The 23,839-nt window shown below is 42.9% G+C and overlaps 1 protein-coding gene and 1 long non-coding RNA gene across 2 annotated transcripts in view; one reads left to right on the top strand and one right to left on the bottom strand.

The window, feature by feature from the left end:
* Window positions 1-193: 193 nt before the first annotated feature.
* Window positions 194-22,171, top strand: wnt10a (wingless-type MMTV integration site family, member 10a). Its single transcript, XM_088314584.1, has 4 exons — window positions 194-734; window positions 3,790-4,055; window positions 9,697-10,070; window positions 21,332-22,171. The coding sequence occupies exons 1-4, from the start codon at window positions 673-675 to the stop codon at window positions 21,845-21,847; spliced, it is 1,218 nt and encodes a 405-aa protein (XP_088170710.1). The 5' UTR covers window positions 194-672; the 3' UTR covers window positions 21,848-22,171.
* LOC148323836 (uncharacterized) overlaps window positions 3,464-23,839 on the bottom strand; it is a 45,577-nt gene continuing 25,201 nt past the window's right edge. The window contains exons 2-3 of the long non-coding RNA XR_015846460.1: window positions 12,555-12,719; window positions 3,464-4,164 (exon numbers count right to left, since the gene is read on the bottom strand). This is a non-coding gene — a long non-coding RNA (uncharacterized LOC148323836). The remainder of the gene's footprint in view (window positions 4,165-12,554; window positions 12,720-23,839) is intronic.

Raw genomic sequence — 23,839 nt, 5'->3', positions numbered from 1 at the left:
GACTAATTTGAAAAAAAAAAAAAAAAAAAAAAAGAAGAAGAAACTGTGCCATGTGTTGATGTAGTTGGACTTTCGCACGATCCTCCTTCTGGTCACCTCCTCCAATGGAAAATTGTGCCGAGAGAGCTGCAGGCGAACTTGGGCATTGTTGCGCTCATCATCTTATCTGTAACGGATCTCTATCCTTCGTGAACGAGACACTTGACCTTCCTCGACGATTGCCTTCTTCAAGTGTGACGTAAAAAAAAGAAAAAGAAGAGGGACGAAAGGAGAAGAAGTGGGCTGGCGGAGCGCGAAGTGCAGCAGTTTGGAGCAAACATCCCAAGTGGCGCACAGAGTTGCTGTCGAGCGTCTTCGGCCGGTGCGTGCTTGTCTTTCGTCGCTCTCTGTGGGATCTTACGTGCGTGACAACTCTTTTTGGGACGCGCGCGTGTGTGCGTGCGCGCAGGTGTGTGACAAGCAGCTACTTTTTTTTTTCTTCTTCTTCGTCACACGTCAGAGAATTGATGACTTCCCCCGCCGCATGTGGACCGCATGCAGGACCACTCTTGTCTTGGACTTGACTCAACTTTGTGCTCGGAATAGTGGACTACCTTATCTTCACAGCATCCTTGTCGCTTTGGTTTCATTTTGAAACTTTTTTTTTTTTGTAATTACTTTGGTGGGGAAAGAATGGAACTGTCATTCATTCGAGTCACGTGCATCTTGGCGGTTTTCTGTCTGCTTGACAAAAGGTAAGTTTTCGAACTTTTTTTTTTTGCAAGAACTACCTCCAAAAGTACTTTGTACTTTGAGTTCCATCAGAATGATCAACAGCAGAAAACAGTAGCGTAGTAGGTCTATGAGTTTATTAAAAATGAAGCATGACATGGTTTTATTCATAAAAAAAGGAAAATAAATTAATTACAAAAATAAATAAATAAATAAATAAAAAGCATATTTACAAAAAACACCTTTGCAACATTAATAAATATTAACACTTGTACTAATATATTGTACTGTACTTAAAAGTTAAACACAACAGAACTGTACCAGTACAATTAGAAGCTACTGTACAAGAAAAGTTAAAGAAAATAAAAGTACAATATTGGATAAAAAAAAAAATAATTCAAATGATGCAGTAAACGCCTTCATGTTGATTTGTGCCTTTTAATAAATAAATAAATAAATACAATTTGTGTCAAAAATTGGACCGAGCCGCTGCTTGAGTCAATTTGACACGACTTTGGGTTACGTTATACAAACAATTGGTTTAATTTGTTCCTCAAGTTGGGTCAAATTGTCCCAAGTAATGGATCAGTTGAGGGCCTTGGGTTATTTTTTGACCCAGCAGTTTGAAGAGTTAAAAAACTAAAAAAAGCTCAAACTTTTTAGTTTGAGAGACTCTTTGGCATTGCACTCATTAAATATCACTTCACACAAGTCATTAATGTTGATGGGTTTCATTTATGCGCAAAATTGCGCCCACGTCTCCATTAAAGGTAATTATGCTGATTTATAACATATTAATTAGACAATATCAACTTGTGTAACTGGAAAATAACCAACAGGACCAGACTGCTGTGTGCACCCAAACAGAAAAGTTATGATTGCGGAAAAGAAATGAAATAATCATTAAGTCTCTTTCCACTGGTGTTTTATCATCTTTGGCCAATTACACGGTTGGCCATGCAGCCCCCCCTTCTCAAACAATGTTTCTTTTAATTAGACGTTGCGCTTTGGGAAAGAGCTGTTGGAACAGGCCTGAGCTCAAAGCAGGAAAGGCAACAGGTAGTAACAGACGCCCAAATGGAATTACAGCTGAGGGCGCACAATCAAAAAGCAATGCCACCATCACAGATGATCAACATCTAACACGCTTTGATTCATGTCCAAAGTTCCTGATTTTTTTGGTATGATTTTTTTTTTTTTTAATTTCCCAGAAAACACAAAAGACGTCTGTTCCCTAATTGGCTCCCACACACACACACACACCGAACACTCTGTGATGAAATATGGAGAGAACGTGTGCAAAACTTCCAGCGGCATGTCAAGTCACAGTCAAGCATGTACAGATGTGCGTGTGCGCCTGCAGCCACGCTGCAGGTCGTGTGTCCACGTTGCGCTGTGACACACACACACACACACCCACACGAGCTGCGCTTGAAAAACGCCGGGGCACCTTTTTCTCTCAGTGAAAGCAGCTCTCTCATCACAAGAGCAGCCTGTGTTTTCCCTGTTACGCTTTTTGCCAGTTTGTCTGTGATGTGGAAAAGTGCTCTCTCTTTAGCTGCTGTCCGCTCAATGACTGTGCTTGGCATGATTGATCTGCAACAGTTGCAGATGATGTTCAGAACGCCAACCCACACCTTGGGCTCTATTTTTCCTGCCCGGTGATATTTAGGCTTGAAGCAAAGTGGAAATCTGCGCAGGGCGCGGGCTACGTTTAATATTTTCAAAAACCTGTGCAAGCGCCGTTGTGGGTGTGAACACAGCCAACTTGATTTAGCGCCAATGGAAGCGCTCCTCTCATTCCTTTTAAATGCGGTGTGTGAGAGGTGCTGGCGGAAGGAGAAACTGATTTGCTCAATGTGCTGCGGCAGGTCCAAGCGCACAAAGTATGTTTATAAGAAACTGGCATGGTTAAGTTGGCAAGGGAGATCAAAGATCTGTGAAGTAGGCACTTGGGCCGTGTGTGACACCCCCCGTCCACATAGCGGTGCTGTAGCATGCGGAATGATTTGAAAAATAAATCAAGACGATGCATTCGAGAAAGTGATTTCTTACATTTATCAATAAAATGCGATGACATCACACATGCACCGATTGCAAAATGGACCAGAAGAGTGGCTCCTCCAGTCGTTACAGTCGAGGTGGTTCCAGCAGGCGCAAACTTTCGGCCACCAAATTGTCAGGTGTGCCAGGCGCGTTTAAAAGAAATGCCCAGCCTGGCATAGAGAGAAGAATCTAATTCCCAAAAAAGCGCATCGATGCTTTTTAGAAAATTAAATAAATATTTTTAAAAAACGCCCTTTTTCTCGGTTCATTTGACACTGCTAATAATTCACGTCCATTTAAATGCTCCTTAATCACAAAAGAGTCTCAAAGGGCTTCACAGGCCCATAAATTTCAAGTCAACGACATCCTCTGGTCTAGACCGCCCACCCTGGCAAAAAAATAAAAAAAAAAACTCCTTTGAGGCTTAATTATTATTTTTTATTTTTAATAGAGGAACCTTTGAGACTGAATCACAAATGAAGAGATCCCCCGTTCCAAGATGATCAAGCTTCATTAGATGCTGTTAATCACATGATGTGATGCTGTACAAATTTAGTTACAACAACGTGAGAGTCCCTGAGGAAGTGGTTCTTCTCAGGACCTGTCCCAATCGCTCCATGCAGAATGTTCCAGAGCAACACCTTCCGGGGAAGTGCTCCTCTTCTAGTGCCGGACGGGCAATGCCCAAGTCCCTCCAGCCTGTTTTAGATGTCTCGCTCCTCTAACACAGATGATCCCAATCACCAGATCATCAGCGAGCTTTGCAGAATCCTGAGAAGGATCCCGATCATTTCAATCAGGTGTGTTGGAGAAGGGAGACATCAAAAACAGGCTGTAGAGGGGTTGTCCAGGACCAGACTTGGGCCCCACTGTTATTCAGTAAACAGTGAGGCAAGTGCAGAACTTTTAAAAGTATCAAATCGGGTTCCATGCCCGATCAAAGTTTAATGGACTCCCGTACGGTGGATGTCGTTTTGGCTCGGACTGCACGTTGAGTATTTGTCTTATGACATGATCCCGTTTCCCATGCAGGGTAGACTCCAATGAAATATTGGGCCTGAAGCTCCCCAACATCGACCCGATCCTCAACGCCAACACGGTGTGCCTGACGCTACCCGGCTTGACCCGGCGCCAGCTGGAGGTGTGCATGCGCAATCCGGACGTGACGGCCTCGGCCATTCAGGGAATCCAGATCGCCATCCACGAGTGCCAGCACCAGTTCCGAGGGCACCGCTGGAACTGTTCCAGCCTGGAGACCAGGAACAAAATCCCGTACGACAGCATTATCTTCAAAAGAGGTCAGCCGGTTTCAAAGCAGAGTTTCTCCATCGGTTTCGGGCATTTTGAGTGAGCTATTGAGACTCGCGACAATTGGGGTTCCTTCTGGTTCCGATGACTGACGGGATCCTATACGGAAGGAGAACGGGACAAAGCACTTGTCGGAATATTAATGGCGACAATGTCTTTTGTTTTACACAAAAAGCTACCAAAGACGACCATAAACGGGGGTGTGCCGGCCATCGCGAATTTCAAGGAAATGTGCTGATTTTCTTCAACGGCTGGTCTATTTCCAGTTTGTGACTAATACTTTTTGCAATATACACTATCAAACAACAAAAACTGACAAGGGCAAAAATAGTCAGTAGAATGTCTTCCTTTCATACAAATTTCTAAAGTTTCAATTCACTCCACCATCATTGAGGTGACAAGCAAAAGATTCACCCCCTAATCTGATCTCAAATCCAAAGCCAGGCAGCCGCGTCATCTTTCAATTTGAATTAAAAAAAAATGTTGGAAATAAACAGATTGTAGTTGACAAACAGAAACGTCCTCGGCAGCGAATGAGTTTAAGATCAACGATTCCTGAGACAGAACCAGCGTGTGGTCTTTGAATGTATTTGTCTTGTCATGCTTTCCTTGCTTCCATGAAAAAGCCGACGTGTGAAGCAACAGGTCACGCTTGAAGCTTCACTCAAATTTTACACGACACACCGAGGGGTTAAAAAGTATGGAGACGTCAATCCCCGGCGTGATGCCGGAACAGGTTGCGGTTTTCACACTCAACTTCACACCGGTGCGATTCCTCAAAGCGAGACGCTCGTCGGACAGATAAGCAGCCACAACGGCACGCGTGGATGAACATACTCTATGTTAGTGTCATCTATTTCTCCGCAAGTCAAAGGAGGTCGTGTTTTCGCTTGTTTTTTGACTGCGAGCACACAAGACCAAATTATCCACGTGGTTTTCCTCCGCTGACTTCTTCCAACTTTGGAACCGCCGCCGCCGCCGTAACTGTCAGCGGTCCACACAAAAAGACGAGTGAGAGTTCAAAAGTTGGTCACCTGCAGATTACCAAACTTGGTGCAGATCAGTTTCCTGCGGCGTCGTTTGAAGTGTTCCGAGCTTTGCAAGTTAGCTACAAAGGATGAAAGCGGATCTTCAGGTCAGGGACTATCGACTGCAAACGCCGTCTGCGTCTGTTGGCCGCAACGAGATGGATGACTTGAATCGCCAATCGTCACCGTGGGCCGAAATGACGCAAATGCGCAGTTGAAAGGAGTTTCGCCATCGTTGATTCGGCATGACTCCTTCTTGTGACTGTCTCCGACTCATGACTCAGAATTTGGCGTAGATTATGTCTGGATCAATTTTTGTCTGCCATTTGAAATTTTTGACACAAACGGAAATGAGAATAAATCTTTGCCTGCTCCTCACCACAATAACCGCAGTCACGGTTATGCCAAGCAGTACAGGTTCACACCTGCCTCTCAGACGCTAATTAAAGATGCAAATTCAGCCACCACGACACATCAGGTCTGGAAACTCATCTTGCTCTCAGAATTTTGCGCAATCCAGTAGAAAACGCGCACAATGACTTTGGCAGATAGTGAGTAGAACGGCGGTCGTGTCTGTTCACACATGCGCAAACGTTTGGTGAATCAGAACCTTAGTGGGCGTTCAAAAGTATTGGAACGGCAAGGACAATTGATTTTGTGCTCAAGGTAAAACATGTTTGACGTAAAATAAAAAATGAAAAATGAGTGTCATCAATATTTCAGCTTTGAATTATTTTCCAGTATTTAGCTTGTTGAAATGCAAACATCTGTGAGCAAAAAGTGCGGGAAGAGACTTCAAAAGGACTAAAATGATTGTGATCACATGACACCTGCAAGCCACGATTGACTAGACTTTTGCTTTTTTTTTTTTTTTTTTTTTTTTTCCCCTCCTGGTAGATTTTGCGGTCAACATGGGAGGACCTCCCACTTAGTTGGGTTGTCCGTTTTACACGCTGCCTTTTGAAGCCACTTCTTATGCAAATGTAACTTTAGTTGGCTTTACGTGTCGGCGAAATGTCAATTTAAAATGTCAACGGCCAATATAAATATATAGTTTGCCAGATACGCACAGTTGCCGACGTCGTATTACAAGCACGTGAATGACTTCGACAATTCCGATATTGAGTTAAGCCTTTGACAAAATCAGGGGTGAGCAAACTGCGGCCCGGGGGCCACATGCGGCCCGTTAGACGTTTTAATCCGGCCCGCCGAACTTGAAAAAAATGAAATGTATAAACCTTGTTCATGTTTTATTTTCTAAATACTGTGGTTTTTCAAAGACACGCAATATTCCTTAAAACCAGCGCAGTTAAAACTTAATCTCTGATTTCCTGCTCCGCACTGTCAACCTCACCTTTAATCCCATTTCCAGCAACCCGAAACTCATTTAAAAGTTGTTTGTCACTATTAGAAGAGACACTCGCTCGTTAGAAATCGCAGCCTCGCCTCGGGTGCAGAAAACTCCAAACCGCTGACATAAACAACCCCTTTGAAAGGGATGATTCATATGATACGTGTTGGCTTACTCTTGTTTCACAAAAGCTACAAAGAGGCTCAAGTTAACAGGCTACAACCAGCATCGCGTGCAGCCTCCGCTACTGTTTTTGCGACTGAAAAAGAGACAGATTTACAATCCCGGAGTCGGATCATTCAGAGTCATTTCATTCTTGGTGGAATCGCCTCATTTCAGATCAAGTTTATGTATGGGAAAACTTGAAGTGACGGAGGCGCGCGGATGTTTGTACAGTACGTGCGCCTCAGATCGTCCGCCACGTATCGCTGTCTTGATGGATTTCATCAAATTTACGAGGCCATATTCACCGGTATTTATCTTGCATTAAAAGCTGCCTGGAGAGGCAAGACATGAAGAGACAGAAATAGGGGAATACCTCTCATTCTCTTACTTTTCCTGTTCCCGTCTTCCCGCAGGCTTCTAATGCTTTTTACTTGGCTCGCCGGCGCGAGTGCTCGCGATTTTCCTCTCAGCACTTTCCCAACTCTCGGCGGCAAAAGCGTAAACCAGTTCCGTTGGTTTCCGTAACACAAAGTGACAGTTTCTTCTGAATCTTTAATTCATTTTGCCACTTCCTCTGCCATCAGCTCAGCCGGGCATGCCGCAGCCGGTGAATTATTTGTTAGATTGATTTGTTCCCCCTCTTCTGGGGGCCTGCATTACAGCGAGACCGGCTCAGTGCAGGGAAAGACCTAAAACAGGGTTTCTATGTATGAGGCAGAGCCTAAGTGCTATCCAAATCTCATGAGGTGGAGTGTGTGTGCGTGCGTGTGTGTGTGGCTGTACAGTGGGAATCACTGAATAAAACAATTTGTCAAATACTGTATCACAAACCTTAAAAGTTGACTCACTTTGATTTCGAAGTTGTTCAAAAAGCATTCTAATGTGTTTTTTTCCCCATGATTTAAAAAGTGTTGTTTAAGATACGGTTGCATATATGGACAGATGGACACGTCACCCAATTTTGACATTCCGTCCCACATCTCCGTCCTTACACTGTCGTCCTTTTTTATAAAAATTAATCGTCCATCGTCTTTGTCCTTTTAAAGCGATTCCATCGTTGCATTAAACCCTCCGCCCCTTTCAAAAAGGAAAAAAAAAATTAATAAATTCCACGCATGAAGCTAGGCTAACTGAAGAGCTTTCAAAGCATGCCTTTTAAATGCTGTTTACGTGCGTTGGTGCACGCAATGCATGCTGGGAGTGCATTGTACCTTCCTAGACGGGTGTTGTCACATGACGCAAAGCGACAGATGAGGTCGGACCGGGGGAGGCGCAGGAGAGATGGCTGTATTTATTGCACTTCATCACTTTGCTCAAATGAAACTTAAAATGCTTATTTTGGCTCTCAATTGCTTCTTCACACAGTCACTCTCCTGCTTGCTTGCAGGCTGGAGCCTGCGCGAGCGAGCGAGAGAGAGAGAGAGAGAGAGAGAGAGAGATGGTACATTAGAAGATTTCATTTGGCTCTAAGTGCAAATATTTGAATTCTATGCACTTAATGGGTCGGACGAAAACCCAATTCTGGCCTTGCTTAATCGGTCCGTTCTACAAAACTTCTTGTCCCGCATCCGTCCGCCCCGTCCCAGGGACAGAATGTCCATCTGTGCATATATGTGACTCCCATTCAGATGCTCAGTAAATGGGAAGTCAAACGTTCCTCAACATGTTTTTCAGACTTTTTGGATTTGCAAAAATCTTGAGGGGCTTGTCACAAAGTTCTTTTGAAAAAAGCGCCAACTGCTGGATCTGCACCACTTGGCATCAATGAAAATGAAACGCGACAACAGCAACGTGAACGCGAACAATCCCAAATCTGCATCAAAACGGAATTGGTTCCTCATGTGGAGATTGGATGAAAAAAGATCAAATGATCAAACTCTTATCCACCTGTCACATCATGAAGCCAAAAGAAATAAAAATGTCACGTTCAATTACGAGCTGCAACTATGCAAAAAAAATAAAAGAAAATTGTCAAAATTGTACGCGCAAATACTAAGTCGTGTATGACAAGTTTAAAATATCAAATGTGTTGCCCGGCCAAAGCTTGGTTCATATTTCGCCCCTCAAAAATGTGATTCACTTCACAGAAACAGAAGAAAAGTTCCTCCGAAAAACAACAGGGACCTCGGCTTGGGCCCTGAAAGTCCACTGGATCCTTCGAAAGATAAAGACTCGATCTTGTCAAGGAATTGATGGATTGTCATCAGGACACGTTACGCTTGCTCTCGAAGAGCACAGCTGGCCGCTGACTGAATATCCTGCGTTTAATGAAAATGATACCCAGACGGAACAATGTGCGTTTCTTCGGCACGTCGTCTGGTGGGAGTGGTGAAGGTCTGTTCAAGCTCAGCTGCTCTCCGGGGACAAAGCGACGCTTAATTGCTGTTGTCCCAGATGTTTTCCTGTTGATTTTAAGATCTAAAGTGTCTCATTCCCAAAACAGAGGAAGGTTAGTTTTTTTGGGGGGGATCATTTGGGAAGCCTTATGTGTGGAACTCATCGACCAGGGGGGGCAAATCCTGGTCCAGAAAGTCAACCGGGACCCGGGTCGCTCCTTTACCTGCCGTTTGACAGCGGCAGGGCTTTTAATTTCTGGACCTGGATTTGCCACCTCTGTCGTCCGCTTTGCCAACAAGTTGTTGTCCTTCGGAATTCTTAGCAGGAGGCGGACTCACTCTTTGTCGTTGTTGTCTTACGTCAGTGTTTCGCAAATAGTGGGGTGGGCCTCCTGGGGGGGGGGGCGTGGTGGGATGCTGACGGGGGGTGCGTGTGAACCTGGGGAACATGCTTTTTTTCCGCCGGTCTACAATAAAGTGTAATTGCACCTCCACTCCACTAGTTGGCAGTGGTGCTCTCCTTGCCCATTGTGCGCAGCGAGGATTAACGCTACGTTGTATTTTATGTTTTGCAAAGTAAATGCGATTATTGATAGTTGCGGCGGAGAGTGGGTGGTGGGGGGGGGCCTAATTTTTTTTCTTCTTGGTAGGGGGGGGGGGGGGCGTAACAGAAAAGAATTGAGAAGCACTGTCTTACGTCCATATGAGGCTAAATGACTTGACATTTGTTTCTCCCCTTCCACCCTCACAGGCTTCCGAGAGAGCGCCTTTGCCTACGCCATCGCAGCGGCGGGTGTGGTGCACGCGGTGGCCAACGCTTGTTCCATGGGCAAGCTGAAGGCCTGCAGCTGCGACAAGAAGCGTCGCGGCGACGAGGAGGCCTTCCGCATCAAATTGCACCGCTTGCAACTGGAGGCCATCAATCGAGGAAAGGGGATGGTACACGGCGTCATGGAGAACTTCCCCACCGAGCTGCCGGGACCGCAGGACTCCTGGGAGTGGGGCGGCTGCAGTCCCGATGTGGAGTTCGGGGAGAAATTCTCACGGGACTTCCTGGACGCCCGTGAGACCTACCGGGACATCCACGCTCGGATGAGGCTTCATAACAACCGAGTCGGCAGACAGGTGAGTCACTGGCAAATGAGTTGCCGGCGTTCCTGGCTTGAATTCAAAGTCGGACTTCCCGACGTTAGACCGTGGATATTGTGACATTTAATATTTTTGTTATTTAGAGCTGAATGTTTATTTACATGTCGGCAATGTTTTTGTGACTTGAGAGTCACGTGCTATAAGAACTTACTGTATTAACTCCTCCTAAAAAAGAAAAGTTTATTTATGCAGTGCAAGTGTACATAAAGCTCAGGCTGGTGAGTGTCTGTAATTCATTTATTGTACGTGTTTACAGAAACGTTATGTGCGCAAAGCGTACTGTAAATGGAGCACAAAAGGCAAAGGGAATTCTCTCGGGTTCCGCTGTCATTCATTCTGCATGAAATGTGCTGCCTCAGGCTTCACCTGTCATGTCGGGTACCAACGTCTCTTTACATGGATTTCAAAATAAGAAGAACAGTAACATTCACTGGAAAATTGGTGCCCGGTTACTCGTCGACACACCCCCTTTTGAAATGGAAGGTTTTTGGGATACGGAAGAACATGACTAAGATTATGAGCATTTCATAAGTGTTTCGACCATAATGTGCACTAAAAGCTGTTCAACTCAATTGCATTTTTTTTTTATTTTAAGATGGACATGAATAAATAAATACATAAATAAATAAATAAATAAAAAGTGGGAGAAATTAGGGGGAAGAAAATTCAGGGAAAAAATGGGGGGAAAAATTATGTGAAAAAATATTGGAAAAAAAAGGGGGGGGGATCCTCAAGCACCGAACTGTAAAAAAAAAAAAAACTCTCTCTCTCTCTCACATTACAAAATTCAATTCTGCTCGGAGTGGAAATATTTGAATTATATACACTTGTTTCTTGGCCCTGTAAGAGATGATTAAAGGCATGGCCAAAAATCCGCTTCCGTCCCTGCTTAGTCCGTCCTATTGAAAAATATATAATTCTTGTCCTCTGTCCCAAAAATGAGCCGGGACGGATGAACTTGGGACAGAGTGTCCATCTCCGTTCATAAAGTACTTTTTCTACCCGCTGTGCATGACAAACCGAAAAACTTCCTCTGCTTTGCACAAACATGTTTGTGGTTGCTGTGCGGTGATTGACCGCAGAAATTGACAGGATCCCTGTCAAGGTTAAGGTGCATACCACCTGAAGCGCATCATTCCAAGATAAATGACAACTATAAACTATCACACGCAATCAAGCACAATACAAGAGGCCTCGTTTTTACAAAACAAGGCGTCACAAAAAAGGGGCGCTTCGTGCGGCTTGACAATTTCCAAATGATTATTTGTCATTGTTTTCTTCAGAAAACAGAACTTGGCTCCAGCTGGGCAAAAATAAGATTGAAGCCACGTCACACTCAAAAAGGTCCCCTAAGGGTGGGGAGGAGGACCAACAGGAAGCATGAAGTCGCTCTTCTGATGCTTTACGAGGGCTTTGATATCAGGCTCCTTCTTGTGGTTTCATTTGATCATTTTCACTTCAAGTTCCTCAAACATTTAGACCATTTCCCTTTTCTTCAATACAACCGCCTACGGGGAAAAGTCAGCTGCCGGCCTGGTTAGCGTGCTGCTTATTTTACGCGACGGTTAGGGGCAACTTTTGTCATTTTGTTACTTGTCCTCTAAAGTGATCATCTGGATAGATTTGGGAAGTTGTCAGGTTTTTTTTTTCTGTTTGGTTTGTGGACGTGCGCCTGTGGTCACTTTCTTTGAGATCGCTAAAACCTTAAATACATCAAATATGTTAGAAGATAAATGCTAAATACCTGCTATGTACAAAACAAAAGTGTTTTTAACCATTTAAATTTTCCAGACACACTTTGAAGTGCAGCATGAATCGCCCCTCCTCAGCTATTTAAGAACTTGAGCGCCGTCTGCATCAGTGGTATAGAAGCGCTATAGCGAGTTAGCTAGCTAGCTAGCCTTTTTCTTTGTAGTTAAAGAGGACACAAAAGTAGTTGGTGTGAGAGCAGAGGATGCAGACGACAGGGTTAGTTGGAGGCAACTGATTCGCCCTGAAGGGAAAAGCCAAAAGGAAAAGAAGAAGACGTTAGCTAACTAGCTAGCTAGCTAGCTAGGACAACTCCCCTGCATCTCCATATCTCTCATACTCCAACTTTCCTTATATAGACAAATTGTCCAATGTAAAAAGGCAACACTAAACATAAAACAAAAGTCAACTCTCAAGCTGAGTTAAAGGCCAGTAAGAGTAAATGATATATTTTCTTTTTTTTTTTTTAGGAAGTGAATCGTCCCTGTCTGATGTTCATTCCATAATCATACTTATTTTAACAATTAGACAATTTTCTTTGCTATGTTTACAACACCAGATTATATTTTCACTTTTTGCAAGTTATGAAAAAAATGTAACAAAGAATGGCTCTTTTTTGATATATTGGAATTAAGAAAAAACTGACGGTATCGCACCCCCCTCCCCCACTCCCAAGCTGTCAAAATTGATGTATAACTTTACTAAGCTAACCTGTTAATTGGTTTGGTGCCTTGGGCGATGTAATTGACGGAGACACGCCGTGACGCTCCTCAACGCAGCGGCAAAGAAAAGAAGCGGCTGTTTAGGGCACATTGTTTCCTGCTTCCTCCCGAGTCATTTGGGTCTGAATCTTTCCATCAGTTGACTTCTGGTCGCCTTGATTATGCAGACAAAACACAACATTGCAGAGAAACAACATCAGGCCTCCCAGTGGTGGCTGTCAGTGTAGAAATATTGCAGTTTCTTGAAAAGGTGACTTGAGTTCCAAGCAGCCCTGTGGACTGGGTGTCAGTCTTGTGTGGCGGCTCATGTAACATGAAGTCATGCAGCCTCGCGAGCCAACGAAGAGAATAATTTGTCTTCGGGGGCTTACGATGTGTAATGTTATTAAGCTCGCAGGTCAGTGGGGCTCATGTCTGCTGGGCCGCCGCGGTCTAATGAGGCGTCTGAACATTTCAGTCCTTAGCGTGTTCTGGTTTGAGGAGATTTGATTTGAGTGCGGGGTTGTAAGCAGCTCCAAAATATCCAATGACCTTAACTTTTGCGTATGAGATGGGAAACAAGCCATTCCTGGAGGCTGCTGAGTTATTTTAGCACCGTAGAGAATAAAATAACTCCAAATAATTTCAGCTAATGATAAAATAAATGATAAACTTCAGGCGAGGAATGTTTCAACGTTTTTTACTGCCAGCAAATCAAAAGAAAGTGACAACTAGGTTGTGAATTAACAATTTAGAGATTAAGAAAGGGATGAAAGTCGAGTTGAAGGCAATGGATGACATCATGGGCGCAATTAAGAAATGTTTTACTGTATATTATACAATAGTGCCACAAGCGCCATTTATGAGTTAACAGTAATAAACAACAACAAATTTGTTTGAGAAAAAAAAAATAAAAAAAAAATCAAGATTTATTTAGTGTATTTTCTGAACTATAGAGCGCCCCTACTGGTGAAAAAAAAATCCAAAGAAAAGCCGCACCGCTGTATTAGCTGCAAGGTTCAAAATCTTGGAAAAAAAGTAGCAACATATTGTCCATAAAATACGGTCGCTAAAGCATCGTCATCCAACAATTTCAACTTCAGATGACGAGACACTCTTGAAATGGTCAACTGAGCTATTGGGTCACGATTCTCGGCATTTTAGCAAACGCAAAAGAAATTGACAGAGCTCGTTCATAAGTTTATCGTACATTCGTACATGCGTTCGACGCTCCACTATTCTGTTTAGTTTGGTCAAGGACAGAAATACCTCGGAGACCTCATACACGCACACACACACACTCAGCTTCTTGATTTAGAGAAAAATACTACCAGGTGAGTAAATAAAAATAATGCCCTTGGTATGTCTCCCCCCTCCGACCCTCGACTACCACCTTGCTCCCTCCACCCACTCGGAGAGAAGTCCTCTTTAAGCGGAGGAATGCGGTGGTTCTTTTAGCGGGGGGCGCGTTCGTGTCCCCTCATGCCCACCCCACGTTTCTCATGACGTCCCGTCTTGTTTTTAGTCCTAATTAGTGGCTGCTTGCCGTTTGGAGACAGACGTTTCGAATCCCGCAAAAGGATTTTGCACTTCAAACACCGGGGTGGAAAGTGGAACGCATTTGGGCCTTCCGTCCACTCCGCTGGAACTTTGGTTTCTTTTCTGATTCAAGACTTGTGTTGAGGAATGAATAAAGGCAGGATGACGTTTTTAAACAGAATGTCAGAATGTAATTAACGTAAAAATATAAAATGTTTTAAAGCCATTGGCTGAAATAATTGCAACACCATCTAAGTGCAACATTTGGTGCACCTGCACAATCTAATCGAAGACAGCTGTTTGCACAATTGTGCCTTTACAAAGAAAATATTGATGTTGAGTTATTGAAATAATAGTTATTATTATATTAAATTAAATTATGTCATCCAAGCATGGAAAATAACACACTATGATGAATAAAAATCGAATGCATCAGGATGAAATTAATCGCAGCACCTTCTGGAGTGCGACAATATAATCATGAATCGGCAAACTAAGAAGAGTTTCACAAATACTTTTTCAGACGATAAGATTATATATTTTTTTTATAGCTTTTCATACATGAGGCGCATTATCTTTGTGAAGCGTTGTATGTGAAGTAGTTATTCTAAATGAATGTTTACTTAAAGTGCCAACTTTATACTTTTGTCCTACTACACTTTTCGGCAGCAACCTTTGCTTTATGACAGCATCGAAGAAGGACAAAATTAATGGTGCCTAGAGATTTAAATACTTTGAATATAAGATGCGAAGAAAAGAAAATGCCAAATATGGGTTGCAAATAAGTAAACGGTTTATGCTAGCAAGACTACATTTCCCATCATTTGAGGATAATTTGAGATGAGAATCAGAACGCGAACGTGCGCGTGAAATATTTACTTTGAATGAAAGGCGACAAACTGAAAAAAAAATGAAAGAATTTGAAGTGCGAAACAAACTTCAGGTTTGACGTGAGCAGATATTTTAGTTTGTTTTTGTTTCGTTAATAATCAGATAATAAGCGTGCGCTCACGGTCGGGCTTCACCATGGCTATGACGTTTACAGCCAAATGAAATATGTTCCCTTTCATGAGCCCACTTCAGTCATTCAGCAACACACCTCGAAACAAAATGTTTGCGAAGCTTTGCATGATCTGCCGGGGAGCTTTTTGTGAGCTCTGCCCAGTGTTTTGTCGAGTCCTGTCTGTTCATTAGGCAGGTGGTGACAGTGCAGCCGTGCGCTTTGTTACTGGCAAACATCTTGTGGTAATTAGCGTTCATCATCAGCGCTTGACTGGAGGCGACGAACGGGAGATGTTATGGCCTTTTACAGGAAGGAAGCACGCGCTTCTTTTCTTTTGCAAGGCGCCTGCTATTGACGACGACGCAAATGGGAAAGGCTCGTTTTGACACACCTCTCAATCAATCAAGTCGTCGAGGCTTGGACTTGGCACCTTTGTTGACCTTGAATCAGAATGTGTCATCAACAAGGGTGGATTTTTACGGCGGAGCACAAATGCCAATTTTCCAATGGATGGCTTGTCGTTTATCAATATATTTTTCAAATTGTTAATTACTTTCACCTTCATGCATGATCAAATGTCAAAATGACACTTTACACTTTGCGTAGATTATATTATGCATACTACAGAAGCCAAACAAAACATTTTGGATTAAGGTCAATTCAAAACAAAATTAAAAAGCAATTCAAATATTTATTTGAGGTTTTTTTTCTTTTTTTTTTAGCACCGTACATGATTGATGAGTTTAGTCCCATCTACATTTAAAATACACTAAACTTTAAAAAAAAAAAAAAAAAAAACGAAATCAGGGACGGAAAATCAAAGATTGACGTGGGACGTGAGTGAATCGTTATGTTCCTAAAAAAAAATACTGTACTCCATATATTTAAAAAAAACAAAAAAAACAAAAACTAATTTAAACTAAACTAAAATGATGCATTTTCAAAAAGAAAAAAAAAAGAAAAATAACTGGAATGAAAGAAGAAAAGTCCAAACACAATAAAAAGCAACTGTAATGAAAAATTTCCAAACTTTTAAAACCCTTCATACTATATCTGAGCTATTTTCGCCTTGAGTGACTCACTTAGTGTCCATACAGTAAAAGTGATTATCAGCATGATAAATTAAGAAACAAATCTTGAATGCATCTCAGCAACGGTAGCTGATTTGCGATGAGTCACATTCGTTAATTGACTCATGAGCTGAGTCAGCTGCCACAAAAAAAGCAATTAAAAAAGCAATGATGGTGTGGTTGGGCCTCTTCTCCTTATCAGTGGAGCGTTTGACGTGATTCAGCACACACTCACTCACGTTCACACACTCCACCTTTCGGACTGCAACTTCTTACTCACGCTTGTGCGTTGACATGAGCGCTTCGTGCTAAACTCGCAACAGGTGGAAGTGCTTATGCTGCTAAGAACATTTTATTACAGTCTCTAAATGAGAGTGGTGGACACTGAGTGGGCAAATACACACACACACACACACACAGAGTGCCGACGAACCCACTGCACTCCAGGACGTGCAGTCGAATGTGCGTGACTATTTGCTCCATATGCCGTGGAGCTTGCACGAGCGTGTGCGTTGTCTCTGTCGGTCGCTTTTGAAGCAAGCCATTTGCTTCGTTTCAAGTGATGCTTGCTCTTAACGCGCTGCTGCGGGATTGTTTGTGTGCTTTGGTATCAACGCAGCTCCCCGCTTGGCTTTAAAGCTACTACTTTGCTTTGAACCGACAAACGCTCGGCGAGCCGGAAGTTGTTCAGGCAGGCGTTTCGGGGGACGCACAGACAGCAGACTCGGATTTGCTCTCAACTACATCGTCATGATGAGGCAGGGGCTGACTGGGGAAAACGGAAATATTGTCTGGGTAAATCTTTGTGGATTTGATCCAGGTGCTGACAGACGGAGGTGGAAGGTGGCCTTCAAAGGCCCACTTTGTAGCGGCCAACTTGACATCATCCGCAAGTGGGGATCTTGCAGTTCCATATAAACAAACTCAAGGGGGTCAATTCCGCCACTCGTGTCTGCTGTGCTGAATTTAAAGGGAATGAGGGAAGCCGTTTGTATTGCCGGGAATCAAACAGCCATTTCTAACAACCCCCTGCCTACGAAAAGACTTGCAATGAGTATCATTAGCCAAATAACATAAATGGCAAAGTTGCTTAACTCATTTAATACCAGAAATTCTCACGAGATTAAACCCATCAATTCCAGCGTTTTTCTGGATTTTGACCAATTTTGCGAGGCCAACAGAATATTGCGTTCTAATGCTTTAAAAACACGTAGCTGTGACATAAAAAAAAAAATGGCAAAGACGTATAAATACGTCTTTGGGAGGCGGGGACTACTTTTTTGAAAACGTATTAAAAATTGAAAAAAGTGACAAACTTGAATCGAGGCAAGTGGACTCTAAAACAGTTTTTCATGTTTTATAAAAATGCTTATTGAACAATGGCTTTGCTAACTTTGCTATTTGGCAACGATCTCATCATCGCACTTTTAAGCATTATAATTTGGTCTCTGTAATCGTGATCAAATATTTTCATAGCGTTTGATCCGTACTCAACCTCGGCACGGTAAGAGTGCTTAATATGTCATTGTAGTGATTTGGATGGGATCAAAAAGAAAGGTGAGGCTTGAGGTGAAAAAGGAATGTGGCAATACTTCAAGTTGGGCGTGCTGCCGTCACACACGTTTTGCATTTTGCGCCACGACCGAACGCTAACAGGCAGCCGCATGCTGAAAACCGCCTCCTTGTGTTTTCTTGTTGGACAAATAATCGCTGCAATTACTCAATGCCGCTAACGGGCATTTCTTATTGATGTGTGCAAAATGTGCAAACGTTGATCAATTCTTGCCAAATGTGTTACAATAACAAAACTAAAAGAAACAAGTGCCATACTCTGGTTTGAGTTGTGAAGCTTTTTGAGTTGAATTTGGCTTTCGTTCTGTGTTATGCAATGGAAAAAAAATAAAATAAAAAAATAGAACAACTTTCAATCACACGTCGGACTCTAAGTGAGGAAGCATTTTCAACTCATCAGACTTTTACAACCAACTTGGATGCCACCGCTGATGGCATTCCGCTAACTTCATTCACCCGTTGCCGCACAGTAGTGCCTGCCGAACACATCCCTGCATCCTGCAGTGGAAATCTGCTGCCAGCATGTCGCGTTTGAGCTCCGTCTGGGGTGATTTCATAGACGCCTCCGTCTCACTCGGTAAACCAATTAAAAGTCGCCAGATGTTTGTGTCCAACTGCGGCCCGCTATGAGAAGTGATTGCATCGTTCCGGTCGACATGCATTGTGCAGCCATGCATCAGAGAGTCAGAAGAGTTATGAACTTAATCTGTTCCGAGACGTCCTTTTTAGCTCGAGTTGTTTGTAAATGGAGGCAACTTTTCCCATTGAAATGAATGGAAAAGCAATTAATCCGTTCCAGACCCCAAATTAAGCTCCATTTTCTTTTTACGTTTTTTTTTTATTATTATCATTATTAATAATAAAATAAATACAGCACCCAAAAAAAAAGTTAAAATATACATCATTATAAAGACAAAATACGCAAAACAAATATAAGTGCTTACCCATTGAGCACAGTTTTATTAGCGTGGGGCTTTTCCATAAATGCCAGCACATGCCTCCATTTGTTGCACGATACTTTTATTTATTTATTTATTTATTTATAGGAAACCTCCTCCTGAGTTTCATTTTCCTCTGCTGAGTGCTCGTCCTGAATAGCCTTCCCATGTTCAAAGATTAAACTCGCGTTAAATTAAAATTCAATTCAATTAAGTCATAAAACTTTGATCTTTTTTTTTTTTTCGCACGCTGGCTCAAAGTTCAAATGTGGTCTTGTTTGCTTTTCACCCCACGACGACAATGCTTCAGCCCACCGCTGCGAGCGCACCCCATCAAACGGTAGCAATGTGGATGCAATTACGACTGCGACAGTAGGGCACTCGGACTCTTTCAACTTGAAGTGGGCTGGAGACTTTTTTTTTTTTTATGATTACAGACTTTGCCGTGTGTTTAAGTGGAGCGTGTTTGTGATTCTGGGGTTGAATCTGCCCCTGAAAAACTGCAATTGGAACCCGGCGGCAGCGCTGCTAAAGCCATTACACTGGTGTTTACAAAAAAGGCTTCCAGGGGAACGTACGCGCCGATCACAATGTCTTTTCAGCGCTCTCAATAAGAGATGTTTATTCAAAAGGCCGTACTGGTTTCGCTCTGTTATCTTGAAACATGTGTGGGCGTTTTCCATTTTTGTTTACTGGGGTCCTCACTTTCTCAGACGCCTCACATTTCTAACCAGTTTGATGAGTGATAGCAGCAAAAATACTTCCGAAGGCCACGCTTACCGAGCAAAACCCTCCAGTTATAAAAAAAAAAAAAAAAACTTGTTGAAAAGTTGCTTGAAAAAATGAAATCGTTGCCAGCACCACTCACTCTGAGCAACAAAAAATTAAATATACAGAAGGAAAGCATGGGCTCTATTTTCAGGAAAAAAATAAAAAATAATCTACCGTTTTTCAGTAATCATCAGGGCAACGCTGTTTATGAACTGAGCTATTTTTTAACCATGATATTAATATCAACCTATGAAGTAGAACTTTTCACTTTATTTTGGAGAACCTCAAGAATCTGCAATAATGCCGCAGTTACTTTGGATATTGAACACTCACTTGTGGTCTAACTTGATGGTGTTTACGCTTATTTCCTTTGAAGCCTTCGCGGTTTAAATATCATGTTTTTTTATGGATGTTTTTATAAGTTTGCGTTTTTACAAATCAAAAAGAAAAATAAATAAAAGTAGTCGTAATGGAAATCTAAATTTATTTGCGTGATGGCATCATCAGCGCCTTCTCGACAGGTCTGATAGCTTCTCAACGTTGGACCGAGGCTGCTTTTCAAACTGACGTGACGGAACATTATTGACTTTGGCGCCGTGACTCAGAAGACTGTTTTCCTTTTTTTTTTTTTTTAAATGTCCATTTCAAACAGATGAATCAAATCTATTGCAGTATCTCGTTCAACCTTTCGCTCGCCATTCATCATTCATCCCGATGAGGAAATATGCAAGTTCACGTTGGAGGCAAACTTTTTTTTTTTTTTTCCCTTTCATATGGTGTACAGGAGTATCTCAAAAACATCTTGAAGACATTTCCTCCCAAAAATGAAACTGGCTTCCACTTTGACTTCATGCCACTTTAACCTTGGTAAAAATGTTTTGTCAAATGAAAGACTGAAATGATTTAAATGTCCAACCTCTGGACTGTGAGGCAGATGTGTGAAAGGAGTCAACCCTGCTGTGAATTATGTAACAATAGCGAGAGCAAGATTCACGTAAATGAGGCAAAATAATGAAAAGGAGATCTTGCGGCCAAACATTTGCACATGTCGGAGTAAAAAAATTTTAAAAAGTCCCAAAATTTAAGAAAAATAAAAAACAAAAGAAACAAAAACACATTTTTTGTCTTTCTTCAATGCTAGCTGAAACAATGGTTTGTTGCAGAATTCATTTTTTCCGCTTACGTTTTGTAATTGTCATCATATTTAAAGTTGGATGTGGTCAAGCGCAACATGTTCATGTTGCCATAATGAAAAAAAAAAAAAAAAAAATCGGCAATTGCTATAAAAAGCTATCACATGTTGGAATTATATTTGTTAAAGAGGGGAGTCAAGTCCAAAATGTTCCTCACAATATGTTCTGTCGAAAACACGCTATTCTGATGAATATTGCGTTTGTAGAATAAAAAAAACTAAAAATAAAAAAATCCAGCCATTTTTATCCAACTGAGGGGCGGCCATTTTGTTCTGTACTGCCTCTTGCTGTCAACTAAAGAAAATGACATCACAGTTGCTCAGGTCTCATGTAACAACCAATGATGAGTTTTATTATGTTACATTCGCAAGCTGAGTTGGCAAAGAGGTTTGAACGTACTGCAAAGTCGCTCAAATCCGACATAATGCTAAAACATCGGCTAAATGCTAACACTATAGCATTTCTTTTCACGTAATATTACACGGCATTAACATGCGCAAGTCAAGAGGTCTGCAGCCTCGTTGTCAATTAGCAAAGCAAACATGGTGAAGCAGCAGTTAGCTGCTATGCTGCACACAATTGGAATAAAATGCCAACCGAAGTGAAGGCAGGACAAAGTGTAAATGCTTCTAAAGCTAGATTTTTTTTTGGCATTCCAGTCATTATGAAGGTGATTCACCTCTGTCGTCATCTCTCCCCAGGTGGTGCTGGATCACATGAAGAGGAAATGCAAGTGTCACGGCACATCCGGAAGCTGCCAGCTCAAGACCTGCTGGCGGGTCACCCCCGAGTTCCGATTGGTCGGTTCCATCCTCAAAGAGCGCTTCAGCAACGCCACTCTCATCAAGGCCCACAACCGCAACACCGGTCAGCTGGACCACTCGCACCACAACAACCACCACCACCACCACCACCACCATCACAGCAACCACCATCACGCGCACCGCAGGAGGCCTGGCATCAACGACCTGGTCTACTTTGAAAAGTCGCCCGACTTCTGCGAGCGGGACCTAGGCTCGGACTCGGCGGGAACGCAGGGTCGCATCTGCAACAAGACCAGCCTGGGCATGGACAACTGCGAGAGTCTGTGCTGCGGCCGAGGCCACAACATCCTGCAGCAGACGCGCAGCGAACGCTGCAACTGCAAGTTTCACTGGTGCTGCTACGTGGTGTGCGAAGAGTGCCGGATAACGGAGTGGGTCAGCGTGTGCAAATGAAGACGCAACGGGGGTGGAGGGAAAACAAGGAAAAGAAAAAAAAAAAAAGAAAAAAAAACACTTTCAAAGACCCCGATTTGAAACGAGAACGGGGCCGAGACTGTTTTCGACGCAAAGCCCACTCCCTCTCACTGCCGGCTCCACCGAGGAGCAGAAAAGTGTGAAGAGTGCCAAGAGCTTCCGTCGGCGGAACAATCGATTTGCATGTCGGAATAGAGTGTGCACATGCACCACATGGCCGACGCTGTCACAACTGTGCGAGCGTACACGTTTTTGCATTTCTTATGATACGATAAGGTATCTGAAAGCAATAAATGCAAAAAAAAAAAAAAAAAAAAAAAAAAGACACCCAAAAAAAAATCTAATAAAACGCACCGCACTAGAGATAAAATAATCCGATTGTTCTCTGAAATGTATGCTTCACAGGCAGTATTTACAACCTGGACACAATGTTACATCATATTTCTGCTATTTACATTCTGCACATGCGGGAACAAACTGACGGGAATTTGTCTGAACACGCCCGAAGCGCAAAAGATGTTGGGCCCCGTCGAAGGGCACTTCAATCCTCAGTGTCACGTTTTTGTGTGTTTATGGATTAGACTTGGATTTGGTCATTCTAGCAATACATAACACAAGCTTGTACGTCTCAGCTAAAGCGAGAAAAGATCACTGTCAAGCAGAAGAGACTAAAAGTAGAATGTACGACTCGGCGAGCAGGACTGGAAAGAAGAGTTTTAATAATACAAGTTTAGCCAGGCTGGCAGGCTGAAATTTGAAGTCCCTGGAAAGTGACAAGAAATGTGTCTTGAACAACCGTGACAAATTTGAATGGTTAAAAAATTTTGAAAAAATAAAATAAAATCGCCACATATGTAAAATGAGGCATCAAGCTCATGAAAAAGAAGCCGTTCTCTCTGCTCTCAAATGCGTGTCCGCTGAATGTGCTCGACTGTCAATCAAAAAGTTATGCCTTCTCATAATTACATGCTAACTATATCCGCTTGAAGCCGACAGTGACAGGGACATAATCCCATCGGGTCATCGTAGGACTTTCCAATGCCACAACAACGAGGCACTCTAAAGCAGCCCAAAGTCACATTCTGGCTGTTGGGGCTTCATTTTTTATTTTTATTTTTGCCTTCCTGTTCCACACAGTAGCTGTCACTTTCCCTTCCTCATGGCATTTCCATCGTTCTTTCCACAATGTGCGTGCACTTACAGCAGACAACGAGGCACTCGAAAGTGGCCACACTTGCCTGAAGCCCTTGTCCACATGCTGAAGGTCAAATTGAATTGAATATAGAAATAATATTCCCCCCCCCCGCCCTGGACCCCTCCACACATGCGAGCACTCATGTGATAACGAGGCGCTCTAAAGCAGCCACGCCAGTCCAAAGCCTGCACGCTGGACATCAAGTCCGATTTTTCTTGTGCTCCAACTGAGTGCGAGATATTTGTCAGTCTTTGCACATGTTTTCGGCAACCATCTTCAGACGTATTTCGCAACAAATCTCTGAATTCACTTTCCAGGGTCTTTGAGAGTTGCGAGCCAGATCTGATAATCTGATTGCTGCTGCCGCTGCTTCCTGGGATTGCTCCTATCAGACCCAAGCAACTGGAACTTGCATTTCCTCCGCTTCTAATTGAGGATGGCGAAATCAAAGTGGCGCTAATTAGCTGCGAGCGCCGTCCCGGACTAGTCACGCTTTGTCGTACAAAACGATACGCAAGATCCGATCCGAAAGGTCGGCTGTCGTTTCCAGCGCGACCGAAGCAGCGTTGTAAATAAAGTGGACTAAATGCTGTTTACGTCATCATCATCATCACGTGAACACGCGTCAGTATCGCACGCTAATAAAAAAAAAAAAAAAGCCGAGGCTACCGAGTCATTCTTGTTGGTCTCGTCATCGCACCTGTGGATATTCCGAGGTCAGGTTCAATGCGACAACGTCGAGGTGAACGTTGACGTGGTTTCGAGATGATTTAAAA

Source organism: Idiotropiscis lumnitzeri, chromosome 14 (genome assembly GCF_059441095.1).
Source record: "Idiotropiscis lumnitzeri isolate Australia: NSW breed Sydney's pygmy pipehorse chromosome 14, RoL_Ilum_1.0, whole genome shotgun sequence".
Taxonomy (NCBI): Eukaryota; Metazoa; Chordata; class Actinopteri; order Syngnathiformes; family Syngnathidae; genus Idiotropiscis; species Idiotropiscis lumnitzeri.
The sequence above is the reverse complement of the archived record's forward strand: the minus strand, read 5'-3'. Positions and strand labels throughout refer to the sequence as shown.